At 61.8% G+C, this 24,522-nt stretch overlaps 2 protein-coding genes across 3 annotated transcripts; both read left to right on the top strand.

The window, feature by feature from the left end:
- Window positions 1-404: 404 nt before the first annotated feature.
- Window positions 405-17,665, top strand: PIK3R6 (phosphoinositide-3-kinase regulatory subunit 6). 2 transcript variants are annotated; one of them, XM_066565653.1, is made up of 19 exons: window positions 405-423; window positions 4,066-4,149; window positions 4,449-4,540; window positions 5,230-5,298; window positions 5,729-5,861; window positions 6,705-6,774; window positions 7,119-7,302; window positions 8,378-8,519; window positions 8,808-8,894; window positions 9,759-10,179; window positions 10,662-10,758; window positions 11,197-11,313; window positions 12,107-12,208; window positions 14,071-14,161; window positions 14,773-14,843; window positions 15,254-15,344; window positions 15,731-15,801; window positions 16,342-16,454; window positions 17,059-17,665. In XM_066565653.1, the coding sequence occupies exons 1-19, from the start codon at window positions 411-413 to the stop codon at window positions 17,213-17,215; spliced, it is 2,205 nt and encodes a 734-aa protein (XP_066421750.1). In that variant the 5' UTR covers window positions 405-410; the 3' UTR covers window positions 17,216-17,665. The 2 variants fall into 2 exon arrangements, with proteins under 2 accessions (XP_066421750.1, XP_066421751.1); XM_066565654.1 differs by lacking the exon at window positions 12,107-12,208.
- A 1,938-nt stretch (window positions 17,666-19,603) lies between these two features.
- Window positions 19,604-21,754, top strand: MFSD6L (major facilitator superfamily domain containing 6 like). The gene has a single exon (XM_066565521.1). It carries the CDS (start codon window positions 19,604-19,606, stop codon window positions 21,698-21,700), a length of 2,097 nt encoding a protein of 698 aa, XP_066421618.1. The 3' UTR covers window positions 21,701-21,754.
- Window positions 21,755-24,522: the final 2,768 nt, after the last annotated feature.

The raw sequence follows: 24,522 nt of genomic DNA, 5'->3' as shown, positions 1-24,522 counted from the left end.
CTCACAGCTCTGGGGGTCTCACAGCTCCGGGGGCTCCGAGCTCCGGGGTGTCCGGGCTCCAGGGGTGTGCGAGCTCTGGGGGTGTGCGAACTCCGGGGGTCTCCCAAGCTTCGGGGTTCTCCGAGCTCCGGGGTTGTCCGAGCTCACCCAGCAGCAGCTCCAGCCCCGGGACTGGCAGTGGCGGCAGCCCCGAGCTGGAGATTCTGCCCCAAACACCGCCCGTGCTCCCCCGGGCTCTGTCCTGGTCCCAGGGGGTCCCAGGGGGTCCCAGGGGGTCCCAGGGGGTCCCGGAGCCTTCGTGCTCCCCCAGCTCACCCTGAGCCCGCCTGTTCCCGTTCCCTGCAGGGCCATGCCCCAGCGCCGTGAGCAGCCCCGCGCTGGTGCCCCAGGAGCTGCAGCCCGGCCCGGCCATGGACAGCTCAGGTGGGTGAAGCTGAGCCCCGGGGCGGGGAGGGGGAGCCGGGCAATTCCCCCTCACCCACCCCTTACACCCCCCGCCCTCTGTTCGAACACCTGGGCGCTGCCCAAGGTGCTGCCAGGTGCTGCTGGAAGGTGGGAAATGGGCATAGAGCAGTGCAGAGGCAGCCAAGAGCTTTGCTGGGTCTGGGGCACTCACAGCTGACAAAACATTTGAGTTTTAAAGCAGTTTATTTTATAGTTGTGTATTTTATTTTTTTAAATTATTTTTATTTTATAGTAGTATTTTTTATTTTATGGTAGTATATTTTATTATTTTTTTATTTCATAGTACTATATTTTATTATTATTATTCTTTTTAATTTTATAGAAGTAGATTTTATTATTACTTTTTATTTTATAGTAGTATTTTTTATTTTATGGTAGTATATTTTATTATTATTTTTTATTTCATAGTACTGTATTTTATTATTATTTTTTTTATTTTACAGTAGTAGATTTTATTATTACTTCTTATTTTATAGTAGTAGATTTTATTATTACTTCTTATTTTATAGTAGTATATGTTATAGTAGTATATTTTATTATTTTTATTAATTTTTATTATTTTTCATTTTATAGTAGTATTTTTTTTTTAATTTTATAGTAGTATATTTTACTCTTATTTTGTGTGTGTGTATTTCAGTCCATTTCCCCCATGTTTCATTTTCACGCTGTTTCAGAGGTGCTGTTGATCTCCCAGGCTCAGGATGTCAATGCTGAAAGGTTTTATTCCATTTCCAAGCTGCTGCTCTTTGTTGCTGGGTTTATTTTTTGCTGTTTTTAGATCAAAGTGCCTCTTGTTTGCGCTGGGTCAAGCTCTTTGCTCTGCCCTGTGAGGGACCCTCAGCGCTGGGGCTGCTTTGATGAGGAGGAGAGGCCAGGACTGAGAGCGGTGCTCAGGAAAAGCCTCCCCTGGCAGTTACAAACACACACAAAGGAAAAGAGCAGCACATTTCAAACAGGCCTTTGAGGCAGAATTCCCAATAAACAGGAGAGGGACATCAGGAGCTTCCCAAAATCCCCGAGGGGAAACCAAGGGTGAGGAAAGAGGAGTTTCTGAGACATTTCTCCAATGACACCTCCTAAAGGAGACAAACGCCGTGTCCTGAGGAGGTTTTGGTGCTGCGGCAGGGATGGGGCTCCCTGTGCACACACAGACCCTCAGCAGGGCAGCACTGCTGGCCCTGAGCCTGGGGCTGTTCCCTACCACAGCTCCAAAGCCATTCCCAGAGGCACCTGTGTGGGAAAGGCAGCAGAACCTGGATCCAAAGGGGAATTTCTGAACGGTTCACACTTATCTGTGAGCCAAAACTGAGATTTCAGCCAAGTGTTTAGCTCTCTTTGCTTAGAGACACAGCTGAGGGATCTGACATAGAGCCTGTAGGCATTTGGGGTATCAAGTTTAGCACAGCCAGCCTAGCTGGGAGCTGCAGGCTGGGCCTGTGCTTGCTTACAAAAAGGGATGAAGAAGTCAGTTATTTCATTAACCACATGTACGAGGCAGTGATACCATCTTTAAGGGGATATAATGAAGAGAAAGTTCAGCTTTTTATCCTCTGCAAACCTGTAAAGAGGAGTAGGCTGCCAGGAGAAGCTCTGGGAGGCAGGGAGTGAGACAGGCTGGAGTGAGACAGGCTGCAGTGAGACAGGCTGGAGAGAGAGAGACAGGCTGGAGTGAGTGAGACAGGCTGGAGTGAGACAGGCTGCAGTGAGAGAGACAGGCTGCAGTGAGAAAGACAGGCTGGAGAGAGAGAGACAGGCTGGAGTGAGACAGGCTGCAGTGAGAGAGACAGGCTGGAGTGAGAGAGATGGGCTGGAGTGAGTGAGACAGGCTGGAGTGAGTGAGACAGGCTGCAGTGAGTGAGACAGGCTGCAGTGAGAGAGACAGGCTGCAGTGAGACAGGCTGGAGTGAGTGAGACAGGCTGCAGTGAGACAGGCTGGAGTGAGAGAGACAGGCTGCAGTGAGACAGGCTAGAGTGAGTGAGACAGGCTGCAGTGAGACAGGCTGCAGTGAGACAGGCTGCAGTGAGAGAGACAGGCTGCAGTGAGACAGGCTAGAGTGAGTGAGACAGGCTGCAGTGAGACAGGCTGGAGTGAGAGAGACAGGCTGCAGTGAGACAGGCTGCAGTGAGACAGGCTGGAGTGAGTGAGACAGGCTGCAGTGAGACAGGCTGCAGTGAGACAGGCTGCAGTGAGACAGGCTGGAGTGAGTGAGACAGGCTGCAGTGAGAGAGACAGGCTGCAGTGAGACAGGCTGCAGTGAGTGAGACAGGCTGCAGTGAGACAGGCTGCAGTGAGACAGGCTGCAGTGAGACAGGCTGCAGTGAGTGAGACAGGCTGGAGTGAGTGAGACAGGCTGCAGTGAGACAGGCTGCAGTGAGTGAGACAGGCTGCAGTGAGTGAGACAGGCTGCAGTGAGACAGGCTGCAGTGAGTGAGACAGGCTGCAGTGAGTGAGACAGGCTGCAGTGAGACAGGCTGCAGTGAGACAGGCTGCAGTGAGACAGGCTGCAGTGAGTGAGACAGGCTGCAGTGAGAGAGATGGGCTGGAGTGAGTGAGACAGGCTGCAGTGAGAGAGACAGGCTGCAGTGAGTGAGACAGGCTGCAGTGAGACAGGCTGCAGTGAGACAGGCTGGAGTGAGAGAGACAGGCTGGAGTGAGTGAGACAGGCTGCAGTGAGAGAGACAGGCTGGAGTGAGAGAGACAGGCTGGAGAGAGAGAGACAGGCTGGAGTGAGAGAGACAGGCTGCAGTGAGCGAGACAGGCTGAAGTGAGTGAGACAGGCTGCAGTGAGACAGGCTGCAGTGAGACAGGCTGGAGTGAGAGAGACAGGCTGGAGTGAGTGAGACAGGCTGCAGTGAGAGAGACAGGCTGGAGTGAGAGAGACAGGCTGGAGAGAGAGAGACAGGCTGGAGTGAGAGAGACAGGCTGCAGTGAGCGAGACAGGCTGAAGTGAGTGAGACAGGCTGCAGTGAGACAGGCTGCAGTGAGACAGGCTGGAGTGAGAGAGACAGGCTGGAGTGAGTGAGACAGGCTGCAGTGAGAGAGACAGGCTGGAGTGAGAGAGACAGGCTGGAGAGAGAGAGACAGGCTGGAGTGAGAGAGACAGGCTGCAGTGAGCGAGACAGGCTGAAGTGAGTGAGACAGGCTGCAGTGAGACAGGCTGGAGTGAGTGAGACAGGCTGCAGTGAGAGAGACAGGCTGCAGTGAGACAGGCTGCAGTGAGTGAGACAGGCTGCAGTGAGACAGGCTGCAGTGAGAGAGACAGGCTGCAGTGAGACAGGCTGGAGAGAGACAGGCTGAAGTGAGTGAGACAGGCTGCAGTGAGCGAGACAGGCTGGAGCCACGAGCTTCAGGCAGGCAGAACCTCCAGGCTGGGTGGGCACTTGTGGGGTTCTGTGCCATTCTGTGCCATTCTGTGGCACTCTGTGGCACTCTGTGCCATTCTGTGGCACTCTGTGGCACCTCCCAACCCTCTCCAGCAGCCCTGGGGACAGCTCTGCAGTTTCCATCACAGCTCTAAGGGCTCTGTCTGGGCTCTGTCCGGGCTGTCCCGCCCCGGGGGTGCTCAGGTGTCCCGGCTCAAGTGTCGCTGTCCCCTGCAGAGCTGGAGTCGGACATCCTGCGGCGGGTGCGGGCGCTGCTGCGGGAGCTGGACGGGCACCACCCCTCCTGCCAGAGCGACCGAGGTGAGCGACGGCCCCTGCCCGGGCACCGCCCGCCCCGGCCCCGCCCGCCCCGGCCCCGCCCGCCCCGGCCCCGCTCCTCCCGCTGCCCGCGGGGGCCTGGGGACTGACTCCGCTCATCCGCCCTGCCGAGCCCTCTGCGCGAGGGGACAGATCCTTCACCAGCTGCACCCGTGCCCCAGCAGCGTCTGTCACCCTGTGTCACCCTGTGTGACACCCTGTGCAGCCCCAGCATTGTCACCCTGTGCCACCCTGGGTGACTGTCACCCCTGCAGAGTCCCACCCCTGCTGTCCCTCCTCAGGAATGCTGCGCTGGACCCTGCACAAAAAAATGGACCAGAACCCCAGGACCAGCTGTGTCCTGGTCAGCATCCTGGTGAAGGAGCTGGAGAGGGTGAGTGCCACCCCCGGGAGGGGACAGTGCCACTCAGGGAGGGGACAGTGCCACCCAGGGAGGGGACAGTGGCACCCAGAGAGAGGACAGTGCCACCCCCGGGAGGGGACAGTGCCACCCAGGGAGGGGACAGTGCCTGCCCAGGGAGGGGACAGTGCCACCCCCGGGAGGGGACAGTGCCACCCAGGGAGGGGACAGTGGCACCCAGGGAGGGGACAGTGCCACCCAGAGAGAGGACAGTGCCACCCCCGGGAGGGGACAGTGCCGCCCCAGGGAGGGGACAGTGCCACCCAGGGAGGGGACAGTGCCGCCCCAGGGAGGGGACAGTGCCACCCAGGGAGGGGACAGTGCCGCCCCAGGGAGGGGACAGTGCCACCCAGGGAGGGGACAGTGCCACCCCAGAGAGGGGACAGTGCCACCCAGGGAGGGGACAGTGCCACCCCAGGGAGGGGACAGTGCCACCTCAGGGAGGGGACAGTGGCACCCAGAGAGAGGACAGTGCCACCCAGGGTGGGGACAGTGCCACCCAGGGAGGGGACAGTGCCGCCCCAGGGAGGGGACAGTGCCACCCAGGGAGGGGACAGTGCCACCCAGGGAGCCTGGCCCACGCTGGGGGCTCTGGGGCTGCTCTGCCCAGCGCAGGGTCCTGCCAGGGGCTGACGGTGCCTGCCCTGCCTCTGCTCCCACAGGCAGAGCGAGGGGACCTGCGGCACTACATCATCCCCCTGCTGCACACGCTGATGTACACCTTGATCCAGGTGAGGCAGCACCGGGGCACAGCAGCTGGGGCAGCACCCGGGGGACATCAGCGCACAGGAGAGGCCACCGGAGCCACTCAGAACCTGGAGCAGCCGCTCAGAGGCAGCAGAGCCCCGGGACAGCCCCAGGTGGGCTCAGATGGGCATCTCCCATGTCCCTGTGGCACACGGAGTGCCAGCTCCTGCCACCTGAGCCCTTTGCTGGGGGCCTTTCAGTGCCTGGCAAAACAAATGCGTGCCCAGGCTCCAGTGGGCATTCCTGGAGGCTCCCAAACCCCTGCAGGGCCTGATTCTGCCCCATGTTTTACATTTAAATCCAGAGTGAATTCAATGCAGTGAATTTGGTGCCCTCCCAGCCTGGGGGCTGTGTTGGGGCAGATTCAGGGCTCACTGCCTGTCACCTCCCTGTCACCTCCCTGTGCCCCTGCAGGCTCCCTGCATCCCTGACGAGCTCTGTGCCAGGGTTTATGACTTCTGCAAGAGGCTGCTGACCCTGCCCAAGCCCTTCTGCACCATCGGGCTGGACTATGCCAGCAGGCTGCAGCTGGAGAGGGCAGCCCCAGGTAAGGGGGGCTGGCAGGAGCTGATCAGCTCCAAAGCAGCGCCGTGGGCACTGAGGTGTCAGAGGGGCTGCAGGGAACAGCCCCGTGCAGGAAGCAAGCCCAAGGACACCTGATTTCTTTTTGCTCTGTGTTGTTTTTCTCTGTTCTCATTGAAGTTCCTCCAGTTCCAGTTTTCTGTAACAGGAGCCTTTCAAACAATCCTTTAGAGCAGAGCGAGGTGCAGACACCCTGTGATGGGGAGGGAAGCAGGGGAATCCTGCTGGGGAGTTTTGGTGCCGTTCTGGGGAGCCTCAGCCCACCCCAGCAGCCCAAGCTCTGCTCCCCAGCGCTGCTTTGGCTCCAAGGGGGACCCCTGAGTGTCCCCTCTGCGTCCCTGAGCTTGGGTGCAGGGGTGGCTCAGGGTGCACACAGGGGATCTCCAGCAGGGCTCCCCTGGGGCAGCACGGGGGTCCCAGGGGATTGTCCCTGAGCCAGGCCAGGGATGGAGCCTCAGCCCTGGGCAGGGCAGGGCCTCTCTCCTGATCCAGAGACCCCTGGAGCTCCTCAGATGTCCCCAGTGGCCCTGGGGACAGAGCTCTCCCTCCTGCCTGCTCCTAATGCCCCAAACAAAGGAAGGGAAACACAGGAAATCACCCGGAACAGACGGGGGTTTCTTTTTCTGGAGCCAGGGCTATCTTTGTCCTGGGCTGTTTTTAGCTCTGGCCCAGCTCTTGGCTGTTTAAGCTGAGCTCAGCGGGTGTTCCCCGCCTTGGCAGAGCCTCCTCAGGCTGCAGAGCCGGGAGCAGCCCGGGCTGCTGCCCCGAGGGCTGTGCTGCTCCTACCGGGCGTGTTTGTCCTTGGCAGGGACCCTGTACCAGAGGACGGTCATCTCCGAGCAGAGCCTGCCCAGCGCCGCCTTCCCCTGCCAGGAGAGGTGAGTGCTGCCCCCGGAGGGGCTGCACTGTCATTTTACTGTCATTTTACTGTCATTTTGGGGTCTCTCAGGGAAACCTGTCCTTTCCCAGCACTCTTGGTAGGAGCAGACAGCCTGGGGCTGAGCCTCGTGGCCTTGGGGACACCACGGGGTGACACCCAGTACCTCACCGGGATTGCATGGGGAGGGCACATTCTGGTGTGTCCCAATTGTGTCCCCTCGCAGGGCACACGGGGTGGAGAAGGGGAACAGCAACAGCAACAATGGAAAAAGTGAGACAGGAGCTGCTCCTGCCAGCCCCGGGGGCTCTGGTGTGAGGCTGCATCTCCCCCTTTCCCCCGCAGGATTTTCATCTTTGCTGACCCCGAGCTGCTGCCCGAAGCCATCTGCAGGGCTCTGGCCATGGACACCGAGGCTGCCCAGGTGTCCCAGAGCCCGCGGGGCTGCATGAGCTGCGTGGTCACCCACGCCCTGCAGGCGGCCCTGGGGGACACCTGCGACACCCCCGGCCTCATGGCCCGCCTCCAGGTACTGCAGCAGCTCCTCCCCTGCTCCCCCTGCTCCGGCTCTGCACAGCCTGCAGGAGCAAACGGTGCTTTGGGAAGTGGAGAAACCCCCTCAGCTCCCCAGTGCTGCGGCCCCAGAGCTGGGCTGGGCTGAGCTCAGACACCCTTCGGATGGAAAACAGCAGAGCCAGAGGGGGAACCTTCGGTCTCAGTGCTGGTTTTGCCCAGCAAAGCTGAGACAGAGCCTCTTGTCAGCTCCTCTGGGAGCCGCTGGGCACTGCAGGAACCTCTCAGGGGAAAGGTTTCAGCCAGTTTTCTCCAAACCCTCCTGGAAGGAGCTGTGGGGCTGCAGTGGCACAAATGTCTGCCTCAGTCACTTGGCAGGGGCTCCCGGCAGTCCCCACTCCAAGGTCACCCTCATGTGCCTGCTGTCCCCATGGGCCGAGGGTCACCCCAAGTGCCAGCACTGCCGGGGATGCCCCAGGTGCCCTTCAGCTGCCAAGCTGCCCCCAAAGGAGCTGTGAGCAGCCAGCACAGCCAGCGTCTGCTGGGGACAGGAGGACATTGGCGTCCCCCGGGAATCACTTTCTGCAGGACCCACTTGTTCTCCCTGCAGGAATCACTTTCTGCAGGACCCATTTACTCTCCCTGCAGGAATCACTTTCTGCAGGATCCACTTGCTCTCCCTGCAGGAATCACTTTCTGCAGGACCCATTTGCTCTCCCTGCAGGAATCACTTTCTGCAGGACCCATTTGCTGTCCCTGCAGGAATCACTTTCTGCAGGACCCATTTGCTCTCCCTGCAGGAATCACTTTCTGCAGGACCCATTTGCTCTCCCTGCAGGAATCACTTTCTGCAGGACCCATTTGCTCTCCCTGCAGGAATCACTTTCTGCAGGACCCATTTGCTGTCCCTGCAGGAATCACTTTCTGCAGGACCCATTTGCTGTCCCTGCAGGAATCACTTTCTGCAGGACCCATTTGCTGTCCCTGCAGGAATCACTTTCTGCAGGACCCATTTGCTGTCCCTGCCCCTCCCGCTGCCCTGGCCGTGGATCATTCCCCGTTTCCAGGCGCTCACAGCCCCTGTCCCGCAGGCCCTGCCCCCGGGGGATGTGGAGCACTGGTTCCAGCAGGTGGTGGCGGCCGTGGAGGGCAGCGAGGGGGGCTCGGACCGGGGCCAGCGCACGGCGCGGCTGGAGAGGATCTACCACAGCCTCCTGGGCTCCTCGCCCAAAGGTGAGCCCAGGCAGGCATTCCCATGGGACAGGGAGCCGTGGTGTCCTCCTGTGTCCCTGTGTCACTCCTGTCCCTGGCCCAGTTCCCCCCTTCCATTTCTCCCTCCCAGCAGTGCTGCAGACACCTGGGGATGGCTCAGTTTGTGAGAGCAGGGGCTGCACAGCCTCACATCTGGCCTCACCCAGCAGCTCTGGGCAGGGAGAGCCCCAGGGCTGCCCCAGCCAGCGCTCAGTGCTGGGGCTCGTGCTGGTGTGTGGGGAAATGCTCCAAGCGCCCTTGTTTTCCCAGGGAATGCTCCCCAGGAAGGGCTGCAGGGCACCCCTCTGCCCAGCCCCAACATCAGCTTCCACCTGTGGACAGAAGATGAGCAGCTCTGTGAGTGCCCCAGGGCTGGGGGCGCTGGGGGGGTCTGAGCCTGGGGGTCCTGTCCCAGAGGGGTCACTGAGCCCTGACCCTTGGGCAGGGAGTTTGGGCACCACTGTCCCAGGCCCAAGCTCATGGAGATGGGCGCTGACTGTCCCAGGCCTCCTTCCTGGTGAGGAGGAGGGGGAAGGAGCTGGGGCTGCAGCAGGACGTGCCCAGGGCACCTGTGGGTGCCCCTGGCAGTGCCCAGAGCACCTGTGGGTGCCCCTGGCAGTGCCCAAGGCCAGGCTGGATGGAGCTGTGAGCAGCCTGCTCTGGTGGAAGGTGTCCCTGCCATGGCAGGGTTGGGAATGAGGATGATCCTCAAGGTCCCCCCCAACCCGAACCACTCTGGGGTTCTGGGGCTGGAGCAGCACCAAGCTCTCTCGGTGGGCACTGGGGCTGAGGACTGGCTGCCCTCGGAGCCCTCAGCTCTGCGGGTTTCCTGAGGGGAGAGCAGGTGGGGCAGGAGCGGGCTGAGCCCCTCTGTGCCCCTCTCCCGGCTCAGGCTCTCAGGGAAGGAGCTGGGGCTGTTCCTGCTCTCAGCTCAGGGCTCCCCAGGGGGAAGGCAGCTGGGGCAGGAGCAGGTGGTGTCCCTGTCCCCGCTCAGGCGCTCCGTGCCCGCAGGGAAGGAGCTGGGGCTGTTCCTGCTCTCAGCTCTGCGGGTTCCCCGGGTGAGGGAAGCTGTGCCCGGCTGTGCCCTGTCCCCGCTCAGGCGCTCCGTGCCCGCAGGGAAGGAGCTGGGGCTGTTCCTGCTCTCAGCTCTGAGGGTTCCCCGGGTGAGGGAAGCTGTGCCCGGCTGTGCCCTGTCCCCGCTCAGGCGCTCCGTGCCCGCAGGGAAGGAGCTGGTGCTGTTCCTGCGGCCGCTGTCGCAGAGCTGCGAGCCCGAGGGCCTGGGGCAGGAGCTGGAGCCCGTGGAGATGCCGGACTCGCTGCCGGGCTGCGGCTGCTGCGGCCAGAGCCGCTTCTCGGTGCTGTCCACGGACAGCGGCATCGAGCGGGACCTGCCCGCGCCGGAGGAGCCCTGCGAGCGCTCCCGGCTGCACAGGAAGGGCGGCATCAAGAAGAAGCCGTCGCCGCTGGACAGCGTGGCCCTGCTGCAGGCTGGCGGCGGGAAGCCCCCCGGGAAGGCCCTCGGGAGGGCGGGGATGCCCCCCGAGCCCCCGGCCCCGCTGCAGAGGCTGCACACCGCCCGCGTGGTGCTGCTGGGGGACGATCGCATCCTGGGCCGCCTGGCACAAGCCTTCCACTCGCTCAGGTACCTGCGGCCGGCCGGGCTCGGGGGGACAGAGCGCAGCGGGGCTGTGGGAGCAGCCGGGGGGCTGGGGCTGGGGCTGGGGCTCGGATCCGTGCTCGGCTCCCAAACGCACCCGACTGTCCCCGGCGGCTCTCATGGCCCGAGTGATGCACACAGCCTGTCCTCCCCTCTGTGCGGGGGCTCGGTTAAACGAACAACAAACGAGACAGTGGGAAAAATCCCACAAAGAAGCTGTTTCCCAGCTGGTTCCCCCGGGTGGGGTGGGTGACAGTGTGGGCAGCCTGGGAGCAGAGCTGGGTGCACAGGGACACCAGGACCTGACAAAAACTCCTCCCCATCACCTCGCCTTGCTTGATTTGGGAGCCCAGGGCACATCCCGGGAAAGGAGGCAGCGAGGGGGGCAGGTGGCAGAGCAGAGGCCGTGTCCTGGCACTGCCCTGCCTTCTGCCCCTGCCCTCGGGACGTCTCCGTTCGCGTTTCAGGAAGCGGGAGGCCCGCCGAGTGTTCCTGACGCCCAGGCTGGACCTGCAGTTCTACCACATCCCCGTGGTGCCGGCACAGCCCCAGCCCTCGGCTGCTGTGAGTGCCGGGGGTGGGAGATGGGGACAGCTGGGGATCGGGAATTCCTGTCTGTCCGGGCGATGGGATCGGGAATTCCTGTCTGTCTGGGGGATGGGATTGGGAATTCCTGCCAGTCTGGGGCATGGGATCGGGAATTCCTGTCTGTCCGGGGGATAGGATTGGGAATTCCTGTCTGTCCGGGCGATGGGATCGGGAATTCCTGTCTGTCTGGGGGATGGGATTGGGAATTCCTGCCAGTCCGGGGGATGGGGAGAGCAGGGGATCGGGAATTCCTGAGTGTGAGCCAAGTGTGAGCCAAGTCCCAGAGGAGCTGGATTTAGGGCTGGAAGTGGCTGGGAGGGGCTCTCCAGGGTTTTCTCCTCACGTTTTGCTCAATACAAGCCCAGGCAAAGCAAATATTCCCAGGCTGTGGCTGTGAGCTGCGTTTCCCTGCAGGAGCACGCTGGCCCCGAGGAGCTGTGCGAGGTGGCCGGGTACCTGGGCAGGGCTGACCCCTGGTACGAGAGCAACATCAACACCCTGTGCCACATGATCCCCAAGCTGGCCACCATGGTAGGAGGAAAACCTTCCCATGTCCCAAAAACACCTGCAGCCCCTGGGGAGGGCTCTGTGCCCCGCAGGGCTCTCCATCCCCAGGCAGAGATTTCCCTCCAAACCCTTCCCAGGCCCTGCAGGGCTCTCCAGCCCCAGACATTTCCAAACCCTCCCCAGGCCCTGCAGGGCTCTCCATCCCAGGTAGAGATTTCCCTCCAAACCCTTCCCAGGCTGAGATTTCCCTCCAAACTCTCCCCAAGCCCTGCAGGGCTCTCCATCCCCAGGCAGAGATTTCCCCTCTCCAGGCCCTGCAGGGCTCTCCAGCCCCAGACATTTCCCCTCCAAACCCTTCCCAGGCCCTGCAGGGCTCTCCAGCCCCAGGCATTTGCCCTCCAAACCCTCCCCAGGCTGAGATTTCCCTCCAAACCCTCCCCAGGCCCTGCAGGGCTCTCCAGCCAAGACAGAGATTTCCCCTGCCAACCCTCCCCAGGAGGTGCCCGTGTCTGACACTGCCCCAGCCCACAAAAACCATTTGCTGTGGTGGGGTTTTTTGACCAGGGGACAGGAAATGGCAGATTTCAAGAAAGAAAACTTGTGCTGAAATCCCCCCAGCTGTCATTTCCTGGCAGTTTGAGCCACCACTGCCTGCCCACACAGAAAGGGCTGCAAGGGGGGCTCAGCTCCTGCTCCCTGTGAGTGGCGAGGCCAGGGACAGCTCATCCCTCCCTTGGTGCCCAGGAAGGTGTGAGGCCTCGTGGCAGGGTTTCTGAGAAGTGGCAGGGGCTGAGCCAGCCTGTGGTTTGTCCCCCAGCCCAGCAGGGCCCTGGTGACCGACCTGTTCCTCACCGACGTCATCGCCTACTACGCCCGCATGGGCACGCAGCCCGTCTGCTTCCAGGTGCACTCTGTCAAGGTGGGTGGCACAGCTGGCACAGCTGGCACAGCCCTGCAGGGGCTGGCAGAGCTGGGCAGAGCCAGAGGGGGCTCCCAGCAGATCCCAGCCCATGATCCTGGAGCGCAGCTCAGCTGAGCCAGTGCCCCTGGCAGGGCCATTTGGGGATCTCAGCCCAGCACAGGGAGCCTTGAAATCCCCCTCAGGGTCGGGGGTGTCCTGCCCTGCCGGGCTCAGGGTGCTCAGGAGCCCTGTTCCTGCTGCTCTGGGTGCTGGGAGCGAGCAGGGCTCTGCTGAGCAGAGTGCCAGAACCCCCTGTCCCTGCAGGGGCTTTGCAGGGCTTCCTGCAGCGCCCTTTGCTGGATTTCCTGCCAGCTTTGCTCTGAGGCGCTATCACAGCCAGGGCTGGCATTTGATAGGAGAGCAAGGAAGGGCTAAATTCGGGCATACAACATTAACCCTTCCCTCCCTGCTCCTCTGGCAGCCCCTCCAAAGCTCAGGCTGATGCACAGAGCTCTTTTTAATCTGCTCACAGCCACTGTGGCACCTATTGCAGAGTGGCTGGGACAGGATCTCCAGGACCTGCTCTGCACGTCCTGCCCAATTCAGGCCCGTGAAAAGGAAATAATCCCCAGGGCTGGGGTGAGCTGCCCATTGCGGTTGGGTCAGAGAGGAACAGCGTCCCCTGAAGCTCAGCAGCAGCTCAGCCTGGCCGGGAGAATGGGAGTGACTCATCTCCGAGGGCACAGTGACATCCAGTGGCCGGGGACAGTGCCCGTGGCTGGGCTGGCCAGGTCCCCACGTTCTGGCAAGGCTCCCACCCTCCTGGAGCTCAGGAAACGGTGCCAGGGCAGCTCCCCCAGCCCACAGGAACCCCGAGTGCCATGGCCAGCTCCCAGCCCCCGGGGCTGCTCTGGAGAGGCTGTCCAGGGCACAAACCTCGTGTGACACCTCGGGGTGACAGAGGAGATGTCCTCAGGGCTGTTCCTGTCAGGGCGGTCTCTCCCAGGGCTGTTCTTGTCAGGGCTGTTCCTCCCAGGGCTGTGTCTCTCAGGGCTGTGTCTCTCAGGGCTGTGTCTCTCAGGGCTGTGTCTCTCAGGGCTGTGACTCTCAGGGCTGTGTCTCCCAGGGCTGTTCCTCCCAGGGCTGTGTCTCTCAGGGCTGTGTCTCTCAGGGCTGTTCCTCTCAGGGCTGTGTCTCTCAGGGCTGTGTCTCTCAGGGCTGTGACTCTCAGGGCTGTTCCTCTCAGGGCTGTGACTCTCAGGGCTGTTCCTCCCAGGGCTGTTCCTCCCAGGGCTGTTCCTCCCAGGGCTGTGTCTCTCAGGGCTGTTCCTCTCAGGGCTGTGTCTCTCAGGGCTGTGTCTCTCAGGGCTGTGACTCTCAGGGCTGTGACTCTCAGGGCTGTTCCTGTCAGGGCTGTGACTCTCAGGGCTGTGTCTCTCAGGGCTGTGACTCTCAGGGCTGTGTCTCTCAGGGCTGTTCCTCCCAGGGCTGTGTCTCTCAGGGCTGTGACTCTCAGGGCTGTGACTCTCAGGGCTGTTCCTGTCAGGGCTGTGACTCTCAGGGCTGTGTCTCTCAGGGCTGTGACTCTCAGGGCTGTGTCTCTCAGGGCTGTTCCTCCCAGGGCTGTGTCTCTCAGGGCTGTGACTCTCAGGGCTGTGACTCTCAGGGCTGTTCCTGTCAGGGCTGTTCCTCCCAGGGCTGTTCCTCCCAGGGCTGTTCCTCCCAGGGCTGTGTCTCTCAGGGCTGTGACTCTCAGGGCTGTGACTCTCAGGGCTGTGTCTCTCAGGGCTGTTCCTCCCAGGGCTGTTCCTCTCAGGGCTGTGACTCTCAGGGCTGTGTCTCTCAGGGCTGTGTCTCCCAGGGCTGTCCCTCTCTTCCAGGTGCTGTTCCAGGACCCAGCCCAGGACCCGGCTGAGGACGTGTTCCTGACGGAGCTGCTGACGCAGGTGCAGGACAGCCCCTCTCACAGAGGTGTGTGTGTCCCAGCAGCCCGGACAGGGCTCCTGCCATGCCCAGGTGCCCCCTCAGCCTGCAGAGCTCCAGGCCATGGGCAGCACTCCTTGTTCCTGGCCAGACCTCCCTGACCACCTCCCCGTCCCTGCTCTCCCAGGAGACCAGGCTGATGTGGGCCCTGCTGGCTCCTGGCCCAGCCAGGGTTTGCAGTCTGAGCCTCTGGTCGGCTCCAGGACACTCGGGAGCTGAACCTGAGCCCTGATGTAGTGGAGGAAACAAGCTGAGCCTCACAGCCGGATGTTTTCCTGGTAGAAATCCAGCTCCTCGAGCTGCCAGGGCTGGAGCAGGAGTGCTTGGAGGCTGCTCCAGCAGTGCCACCCAGATCCTCTGTCAGTGCACTCTGGTGCCCATCCAGGGGACATTTGTCACTGAGGCTGGCACAGAGCCTGCAGTGGGTCTGTCCCACTGGCACAGGGCCCCAGCTGCCAAGAGAGGGACAGAAGGGACAAAGCGTGACAGGAGGCCATGGTGGGACACTGGGGGGGCTCAGCCCTGGGGGGATCCCTCTCTGCTGAGCTCAGACAGGTGGGAGGAGGGAGAGTCAACCCCACCTGGTTCCCTCCTGGCAGAGCTGAGCACGACCAAGAGGAAAAGCACCCTGGATGGGCCTGGCATGGACCTCACAGTGACCTACAGGAGGGTGAGTGGGGCTCCTGCACCCCCAGTCTCTGCTCCAGCAGGGCACAGATCTCCTAAAAGGGCACTGACCTCCCTCTTCCCTCTGGAATTGCTGTCCAGGCAAGGACAGGGGCTGTGCTCAACCTGTTAGCTCCCCTGTGCTTGTGACAAGCTGTGCCCAGCCCTGCCAGGGCACTGCCAGGGCATTGATTGTCAGGGCACTGCCAGGGCATTGTCAGGGCACTGCCAGGGTATTTCCAGGGCACTGCCAGGGCATTGATTGTCAGGGCATTGCTAGGGCATTGTCAGGGCACTGCCAGGGTATCTCCAGGGCATTGCCAGGGCATTGCCAGGGCACTGCCAGGGTATCTCCAGGGCATTGATTGCCAGGGCACTGCCAGGGCACTGCCAGGACTCTGCCCTTGCCCGCAGGTTGTGCTCAGCGAGCGGCAGAAGGAGCTGGCGCTGTCCCTGCGCTCCACGGGCCTGCTGATGAAAGCCATCCCTGCTGAGGAGGCTGCAGGTGGGTTCTTCCCGCTTCCTGGGGTTCCTGGTGCTCAGAGCAGTGGATCTGCCCACGGCCCTTGGTGCCAGCTGTGTCTGGGCTCTGGGGGTGGAACCAGTGACAGGAATATCGGTGTCCCCACGGTCTGGTTGGGGTTTGCTCAGGAATGACGTGCCTGAGGCTCAGACAGGACTCCAGCATCTTCCCTCTGCTCCAGCCTTCCTCTTCCAGCTGCCCCTTAGCCTGTGAGCTTTCCACCCTGGGCACGATCCCACACAATTCCTGTGCCCTTGGAGCCTGCTGGAGCCCTGTGTGTCCATAGTGCACCCAAATGTGGGGCAGGGTCCCCAGAGCTGAGCTGAGGCTGTGCCATGGCCCCAGCCCAACCCCTGCTTCTGTCCCAGGCCTGGGCTGCCTCACTGTGACCATCACTGAAATCATCAGGACCAGCAACTTGGCAGGACGCTCATTCTCAGTGAGTACCCGTGGGATGCTCAGGGCCAAAATCCCCTCAACAGCAGGGAAAGGGGCAACCCTGTGGGGAGGAGAGGGATTTGGGGCCACCCTGTAATCATTTTCTGTGGAAAAGTCTGGATGTTTGAGCCAAAGCCCCAGATCCCTCCCTGCTGGTCACTCTGATCCCTGCTGGTCACTCTGATCCATGCTGGTCAGTGCCATCCCTGCTGGTCACTCTCATCCCTGCTGGTCACTCTGATCCTTGCTGGTCACTCTCATCCCTGCTGGTCACTCTCATCCCTGCTGGTCACTCTGATCCCTGCTGGTCACTCTGATCCATGCTGGTCACTCTCATCCCTGCTGGTCACTCTCATCCATTCTGGTCACTCTCATCCCTGCTGGTCAGTGCCAGGTTCTGAATACAGAGAAATTACTCTCTTTGTGTCACATCTGAGGTTAAAGAGGAAAACCAGAGCAATGTCATTTTCTGTCCCACCCAGCACACAGCTCAGGGAGGGGAGGGACGCCCCCACAGGCCCTCCTTGCTCTCCCCATGCAGGCTGTGGCACACAGGTTCAGAACTCGCAGCATCAAGGTCAGGAGCGCAGAGCAGAGACCCTTCACAGTGCGGCTGGACAAGGACAGCAGGAGAACCTACAGGGACGTGATCGGGTGAGAATCCTGGCTCTGCACGTCCCCTGCCTCCCCTCTGCCAGGGAGCCCTGACCCTCCTCCCTGACAAACCCCCACTCCTTCTCCAGGGACAGCAGGGACACGAAGGCTCCCCTACATTTGTGTTTTGGAGATGGTGTGAGGAATAAGATTGTTCTTTACACAAAAGGTGCTGTCCTTGAGGCAGGAGAAAAGCAGGCACCTCCAGGGGCAAGCAGAGTTAGATCTCCTGAGCTATGAATGCATCAGGGTGCTGATGCTCTCTGCCCTGACTGCATCCCTGCCCGGGCTCTCCAGCAGGGGCAGGTGGGGGAGAGCACCCAGCCCTGTGGGCATGGCCGGGGCTGGTGTGCCCGGGGAGCTGCAGGGCCAGGGGATGTGCTGAGGGTTCAAGGTCCAGCCAACACAAACTGTGAATTCCTGAGTCTCACTGAGCTCAGGAGCTCGGGGTTCTGTCAAACACTGACACCCAGCAGCTCATCTCTGCGGTCAGACCCAGCTGCAGAAAGCACAATTGCAGCTGTGGCTGGCAGGGGGAGAGCTGGGCTTTGCTCAGAGCTCACATCGGAACGTGCCACAGGAAATGTGCTCTGTGCCCTTCCAGCCTGGAGGTGTCTCCCTGCCTCGAGCCCAGCTACTGCCTGCAGAAGACGAGGACCACGAAATGCAGCCCTGAGGAAACAGAAGACGTGGGGCTGGTGAAATACCTGCCCAAGTCTCTGCTGCTGCCCATCAACACGTTCGCAGGAGTCATCCCGTGAAGGAGATGGAAAAGGTGCTGGGAGTTACGACCTGGGGCCAGCACAGAGCACACGGGGAGAGAAAACTCTCTGAAAGCCACCAGTGGGGACTTTACATGGCAGTGGTGGGGAGAGCAGAAGAGGATGGGCTCAGAGGGCACAGCCCTGCCCTGTGACAGTGTGACAGTGTGACAATGGCCCCATGCCCCTGCCAAGGGCACAGCCCTGCCCTGTGACAGTGTGACAGTGTGACAATTGCTGACAGCCCCTGCCAAGGGCACAGCCCTGCCCTGTGACAGTGTGACAGTGTGACAATGGCCCCATGCCCCTGCCAAGGGCACAGCCCTGCCCTGTGACAGTGTGACAGTGTGACAATGGCCCCATGCCCCTGCCAAGGGCACAGCCCTGCCCTGTGACAGTGTGACAGTGTGACAGTGTGACAATTGCTGACAGCCCCTGCCAAGGGCACAGCCCTGCCCTGTGACAGTGTGACAGTGTGACAGTGTGACAATTGCTGACAGCCCCTGCCAAGGGCACAGCCATGCTCCAGGACTGAGCTTTTGCCTTTTGCCCAGGTCAGGGAAAAGCTTTGAGCTCTCCATTCAGGAAGAACAAGGCAGATCCGTGGAGGTGGCACTGCCACCCGGGGAGCCCAGGGCAGCTGGCAGCAGCAATGTTCCTTTTGGAGGTGTCTCACAGCCCAGCAGGGCTCAGGTTTTCACCTCACGAGCCAAACGCTGTTGGTGCTCCCCTGTGCCAGCCTGGGGCAGCAAACATTGTGCCCCTGAAGGAAGCTGGGGAGCAGCAGGAGCCCTCGGGCACCTCAGGAAACCCCTGCATGAGCAGCTGCTGGTTTTGGGATCGTGTGGGCCTTAAGGGGTGACCCCTCTGCACCTCTCTGCCTCTTCAGGGCTTCCCTGTGGGGTTTGCACACACAAAGAAAAGGCTCAGAAAGCCAAAAGGCTTGGAGCTGGGCTGGGGTGCGGGCTGGAGCGCAGAGTTTGTTCTGTACAGCTGTAAACTATGTAGATGGATGATAAATTATTTGTATAGGTGTCATGGATGACTTGTACCAGAGGGTGCAGTCCTTTTAGTGCCGATGGAAAGAAATGGTGACAAAGCCAAGCTGAAGCTGCCCTTGGTGGTTGTTGTGTGTTTGCACGTGGCTGGGATGCTCAGGAGCTCCACCTGAACTGAGGCTCGGTTCTTCCCTGTGCAGTGAGCCCCGAACAGATTGTCCAGAGAGGAGCATCCCTCACCGGGGCTATTCCACCCGCAATCCCGTTCCCTGGGGCTCCCGTCCGTGTCCCCCGCGCCCCGGCGGGCCGGGAGGAGGGCGAGCCCCGGGCCGTCCCCTCCGAGCCCAGCGGAACCGCGGCCGCCGCTCCCCGGCCTGTGCGGGGCGCTGGGGCCAGATGAGCGCGGCGGCCGCTTCAGCTCGAGCATCCCGGGACCTGCGGGAGGGGACGGGCCGGGCTATCCCCGTGCCGGTCCCGGGCCATTCCCGTGCCGGTACTGGGCCATCCCCGTGCCGGTACCGAGCCATCCCCGTGCCGGTCCCGGGCCATCCCCGTGCCGGTCCCGGGCCATCCCTTGTGCCAGTACCGGGCTATCCCCGTGCCGGTCCCGGGCCATCCCCGTGCCGGTACCGGGCCATCCCTTGTGCCAGTACCGGGCCATCCCCGTGCCGGTCCCGGGCCATCCCCGTGCCGGTACCGGGCCATCCCTTGTGCCAGTACCGGGCCATCCCCGTGCCGGTCCCGGGCCATCCCCGTGCCGGTCCCGGGACATCCCCGTGCCGGTCCCGGGCCATTCCCGTGCCGGTCCCGGGCCATCCCTTGTGCCAGTACCGGGACATCCCCGTGCCGGTCCCGGGCCATTCCCGTGTTGGGCCATTCCGGTGTCAGTCCCGGACTGTTCCCATGCCGATCCCAGGCCATTCTCGTGCCGGTGCCGGTCCGTGCCGCTCCCGGGCCATTCCTATGCTGGTCCTGGGCCATTCTGGTCTCGGGCCATTCTGGTGTTGGTCCCAGACAGTTTCCGCGCCGGTGCCGGGCCATTCCCGTCCCATTCCGGTCTCGGGCCATTCCCGTGCCGGTCCGTTCCGGTCTCGGGCCATTCCCGTGCCGGTCCGTTCCGGTCTCGGGCCATTCCCCTGCCGGTCCCGGGCCATTCCCCTGCCGGTCCCGGGCCATTCCCCTGTATGTCTCGGGCCATTCCCGTTCCGGTCTCGGGCCATTCCCGTCCCCGCCCGCAGACGGCTCTGCGGCCCCGCCGGTGCCGTGGCGGGGCAGGTGCGGCCGGGCCGGTGCCGCCCCGTGCCGCAGGTGCGGCGGCTCCGCCCTGCCCGGAGCGGGCGGGCGGGGAGCGGCGGCGCTGGCGGCGGGTGAGGCCAATGCGGCGGGGGCCATGAGCGGGCGCTGGGACGTGGGCCGGGCCCTGGCGCTGGCCGCGCTGTTCCGGGGGCTGCAGGGCGCGGGCCGGGGCTGCGCCGAGCCCTTCCTGCCGCTCTACCTGCGGCTGCTCGGGCTGCCCGCGCCGCTGGTCGGGGCGGCGGCCGGGGCCCGGCTGCTGGCGGCGCTCGCCGTGCCGCTGTGCTGCCCGCGGGGCCGCGCCGGGCGGCGCCTGCTGCTGCTGGGCTCGGCGCTGGGCTCGGCCGGGGCCAGCCTGGCGCTCACCCTCATCCCGCCCGCGGGGGACACGGGGCACTCGGGCTGCAGCCTGCAGCTCGGCCTGCCCGGCGCCCTGCCCGCCCCGCTGCCCTCCGCGCTCCCCTCCGCTCTGCCCAGCCCGGTGCCCAGCCCGGTGCCCAGCTCTGTACCCAGCCCGGTGCCCGGCCCTGTGCCCAGCCCGGTGCTCAGCCCGGTGCCCAGCCCGGTGCCCAGCTCTGTGCCCAGCCCGGTGCCCAGCCCCGTGCCCGGCCCGGTGCCCAGCCCCGGCAGGAGCAGTGACGGGGCGCTGAACCCCAGCGCTCTGCCGCACACCAGAGCCGTGCCAGGGCGAGCGGGGACAGCGGCTGCTGAGGTGGTGGCAGCGAGCAGGGAGCCCGCTCCGGCCAGTGCAACCTCCCAGGCGTTGCTGGGCACAGCAGGTGCGCTTCAGGAACGCGGCAGAGGGCCTGGGGAAGGTGATCCAAAGGGAAAAGGCTCCTTGGATGGTCCCTCTGGGCCGACAGTGAAAGGCATCGATCAGCAGACACCGGAACCAGGAGGGCCGGCATCCTACAGCCCTCCCTCCCCCGGGCTCCAGGAGGAAACTCCGGACTCTGCCGCCACCGATCCTGCTGATAATGCTGAGGAAAGCCTAAATGCCACCGAGAGTAATGAGCCAGCTTTGTTTAAAACAGCTCTTCCCGCTGTTGGAGGTGCCCACGTGTCCGAAAACCTTTCAGACTCTCGAGATGCCAGCTTGGAGGCAGTGCAGAGCACTTCCCAGGACACAGAGTACCGGGTTTTTCTCATGGTCCTGGGCGCCGTGGTGCTTTGGGAGCTGTTGGCCACGTCCCTGGAATGGGCCATGGATGAGAGTGTCTACGAGTACCTGGACTTGGTGGACGCCACGGACAGGCACGGGCGGCTGTGGCCGTGGGGCTGCGTGGGCGCGGCCGCCGGAGCGTGCGGCGTGTCCGTGCTGGTGGAGCAGCTGCATTGCTCCCTCGGCGGCTCCGTGCCCCGCCTGGCCGTGCACTTCTACGCCTACGCTGTGCTGGTGGTGCTCTCGCTGACGGTCAGCGTCTCCTTTCCCAGCCACGCTCGCAGGCGCAGCGCCCGCGCTCCCGGGCTGCCCAAGGCGCTGTCCCTGCTGCGGGGGCACGGCCGGGCGCTGCTCTTGGCAGCCACCCTGTTCCTCGTGGGCGCCGCCAGCTCTGCCAGCCACAGCTTCCTCCCGTGGCAGCTGCAGGACCAGGGCAGCAGCGAGCTCCTCCTGGGGCTCTGGGTGGCCCTGGGGCCGCTGGCGGAGCTGGCGCTTCACCCGCTCGGGCCGCGGCTGCTGCGGGCGCTGCCGGGCGGTGGGGCCGAGGCGCTGGGCCTGGGCGCGCTGGCAGCGCAGCTCCTGAGCTATTCCCTGCTCCGGGTGCCCTGGGCGGCGCTGCCCCTGCAGGCGCTGTCCGGCCTCGGCAGCGGGGCCCTGCGGTGGCACATGCAGGGCACGGTGCGGGACGCGGCCGCGCCGGGCACGGAGCGCGCCCTGCTCGCCCTGCTGCGGGCGCTGGGCACGGCAGGGGCCGGCCTGGGCAGCCTCGGGGCAGGGTTTGTGGTGCAGCACCTCGGGCTGCCCGTGCTGCTCCAGGCCAGCTGCGTGGGGCTCGGCGTCTGGACCCTGCTCTTCCTAATTGTCCGATCCAGATTGCCCCGGCAGAGAAAAATTAATTATTCCCGGCTCCTGGCTGCGGATTCCAGTGAAGGGAGTGATTCTGAGGAGGAGGATGAGAAGGACTGGCTGGTAAAGGCTATGAAGGATGAGAGCTTTAACAGGAATTGGATACAGCAGCATGGGATCAACTAGTCTGTACCTAAATCTGTGGGGTGGAGTTGGAACCTGGGGTAATGATAATGTCTACAAATCACCACAAATTCTAAACTGCTGAATATATACTGCTATATCTGACAGGAGAGATTTCTATTAAAAAAAATATAAATCTTATTTTTTTACTTTATAACATTCTAAATTTTTGTAATTTTTCCTTTTTAACTTGATGATTTTGCTTCCAAAATCCCAAAAGGATATTTCATGTATACATTGGGTAAATTGAGTTTTTAGTCAAAAGCCAAACTTAGATTGTTGCTGCCAGAGCTGCTGCTGCTGCTGGGTGACAGTTGTGAGCTGGGCTGTGACACCACCCAATGGAAATTATTGGCACGCTGACAGCACACAGAACCCTTCCGGGGTGGCTGTGGACTCTCTGCACTTTATAAGGGATGTGAATAAAAACCCGGTTCATTTGTAAGAGAAGGTTTTTCCGCAGAGCACCCCCCGTGTCGTGCTTTGTGATTTCGGTGTCTCCTGCTGGGAATCTGCTGGGAGAGCCCTCCAGGTGTGCTCGGAGCCCGCGGCTGGCCCGGCCCTCCTGGGCACTTCCTGCTGCTGATTGAAGGCGTGCCCGGCGTTGCAGGTGGCACGGGGCGGCCTGGGATTTCCGGGCACGGGATGGGACACCTGAGCAGGGCTCCTGCGGCAGCCGGGCAGGGACAGCACAACCCCAGAAAGAGAAGGGGAATTCATGTCCCTTATTAACCCTCACTAACAAAGCAACACCTGGGCACAGGTGCACAGCAGAGAGCAGCGCTCGGTCCATGCCAGAGGATCTCCTGAGTTATCCCAGGAAATTCCCAGCTGGAAGTCACTGGTTCCCAGCCTTCCTCTTTTAACCCATTCCTGGGTTAAACCTCCTCTGCCCTGCCTTCACCTCCAAGGCACAGATTGCAGCCCCTCTCCAGGAGGGAAGATCTGCTGCTCAATGGAAAATCGGTGGTCTGATGTCATCAAGAGATCTGGATGGGGTTCAAATGAGCCTTGGAGTCCCTTGAGCCGCAGCAAAGGCTGCTGTCAGTTCAGTTATCAGGAATTCCTCGGTCAGGAAATGGCCTCATTCCTGTGCCTAGGGATGGATTTCAGTAACATCTGCCCGAGTGGCTCACAAGCCCCGAGACAGGCAGCTGCAGAAAGCAGAATATTTATGGGAATGCATATTTATTGTGGCATATGCAAATGGCCTGGCAGTGTGTCACCCTGCCGCGCTGTGGGCTCGGCAGGAAGCGCTGGAGACAAGGAAAGGACTCCGGGCGGTAATTCCTCCCTCAGCAGGCATCGATCCCGCATTATGTGTACATCAGATGTTTTCAGGGTGATTAGCTCCCTCTCTCCCGGCAGCGACCCTCTGTGCCAGCGCAATGCTCCGCTGGAGTGGCTCCACAGACAGAGCCGTCCCCGTGCCGAGAACAGCTGGGACTTTGTATTAAGACGTTGTCTTCTCCCAGGAATTCAAACACGAGTGGAGCAATTTTGATGTCAAGAATTTCTCCCGGTCGTATTGTCGTGTAATACCTGAGGAACAAAGCGTGTTAACGGGGAATCTGCCTGCAGTCAGGCTCATCCCTGCACGCAGCACACCCTGAGCCCTTGTGAGCGGCACAGAAAGAGCTGGAATGCTTTGAAATGCAGCTGCTGCTTCAGCTGCCCGCGTTAGAAGCCGGTTACCTGGGTGAGCCGTGCCCTTTTCATCTGCCTCAGCTGCTGGATTGCAGATTCACGGGGAGAAGCCCTGCAGCGACAGGAGCCTGTCCATCCTGGAGCTGTGCAGAGGGCTGACTCCCCTGGATCTGCACCCAATGTCTTTATTGGCTTGATAATCTTCAAAACCCCTTATGGTGCGAGATTATCACACCGACTTTGGGCATTCCCTTGAATCCTGCCCGTCCACAGCACGAGCACATCTCTCTGAGGAGGAGCAGGGAAGGTCCCATTGAAACTCCTCAGCCTCAGAATTCCATGACCTGGTCGAGGGAAGAAGCCCAGGCTGCTCCGGTGCCTGATGTGCACTTCCCTCTGCCCCAAGGATTCCACCCAATCCAGCAGCTCCAGCGGTGAATTGTATCCCGGCTCTGGACTGTCTGATTTACTCCCGATAAATTGAGCGTATAAAATGCATTAAACTCCAGTTCAGCCCCCAGCAGATCTGGCTGCTCGCAGTGAAAGCCATCCTGGAGAGTGCTTGCCTGAAGAACTGATTAAAATATTTACAGGTTCATTTTCTCTGCGCTTCGGAGCGACCAAAACAAGGTGAGTCACTGCAGCCCCGCTGGCTCCAGGGCTGGGGGCGCTGATCCTTTCATCAGCTGAGAGGCAGCAGCTTCATGGCTCTCCTTCCCTGCACGGCCGAACCCCCAAAGCAGCCCCTGCACACCCGAACCAGCCCCTGCACACCCGAACCCCCAAACCTGCATACCCGAACCCCCAAACCTGCACAGCCGAACCCCCAAAGCAGCCCCTGCACACCCGAACCAGCCCCTGCACACCCGAACCCCCAAACCTGCACACCCAAACCAGCTCCTGCATACCCAAAGCAGCCCCTGCACACCCAAAGCAGCTCCTGCATACCCAAAGCAGCCCCTGCACACCCAAAGCAGCTCCTGCACACCCAAAGCAGAGCGGGCAGCCCTGTCCTGTCCCTCGGCGGGGAGCCGGCAGTTCCTTACAATCCCAGGGCATTCCTGAGCGATTCCCTGGAATGCTGGAGCTCCCAGATTGTCAAGGGTCACTCTTCCAGCTCCCAGGCCACCTCCTGGCTTTGTGCTGCTGCTGGGAGAGTGCTCCTGCATTCCAGAGGT

This window comes from Molothrus aeneus, chromosome 25 (genome assembly GCF_037042795.1).
Source record: "Molothrus aeneus isolate 106 chromosome 25, BPBGC_Maene_1.0, whole genome shotgun sequence".
In the NCBI taxonomy this organism is placed as follows: domain Eukaryota; kingdom Metazoa; phylum Chordata; class Aves; order Passeriformes; family Icteridae; genus Molothrus; species Molothrus aeneus.
Note: the sequence above shows the minus strand (reverse complement) of the source record. Positions and strands in the feature narration are given on the sequence as shown.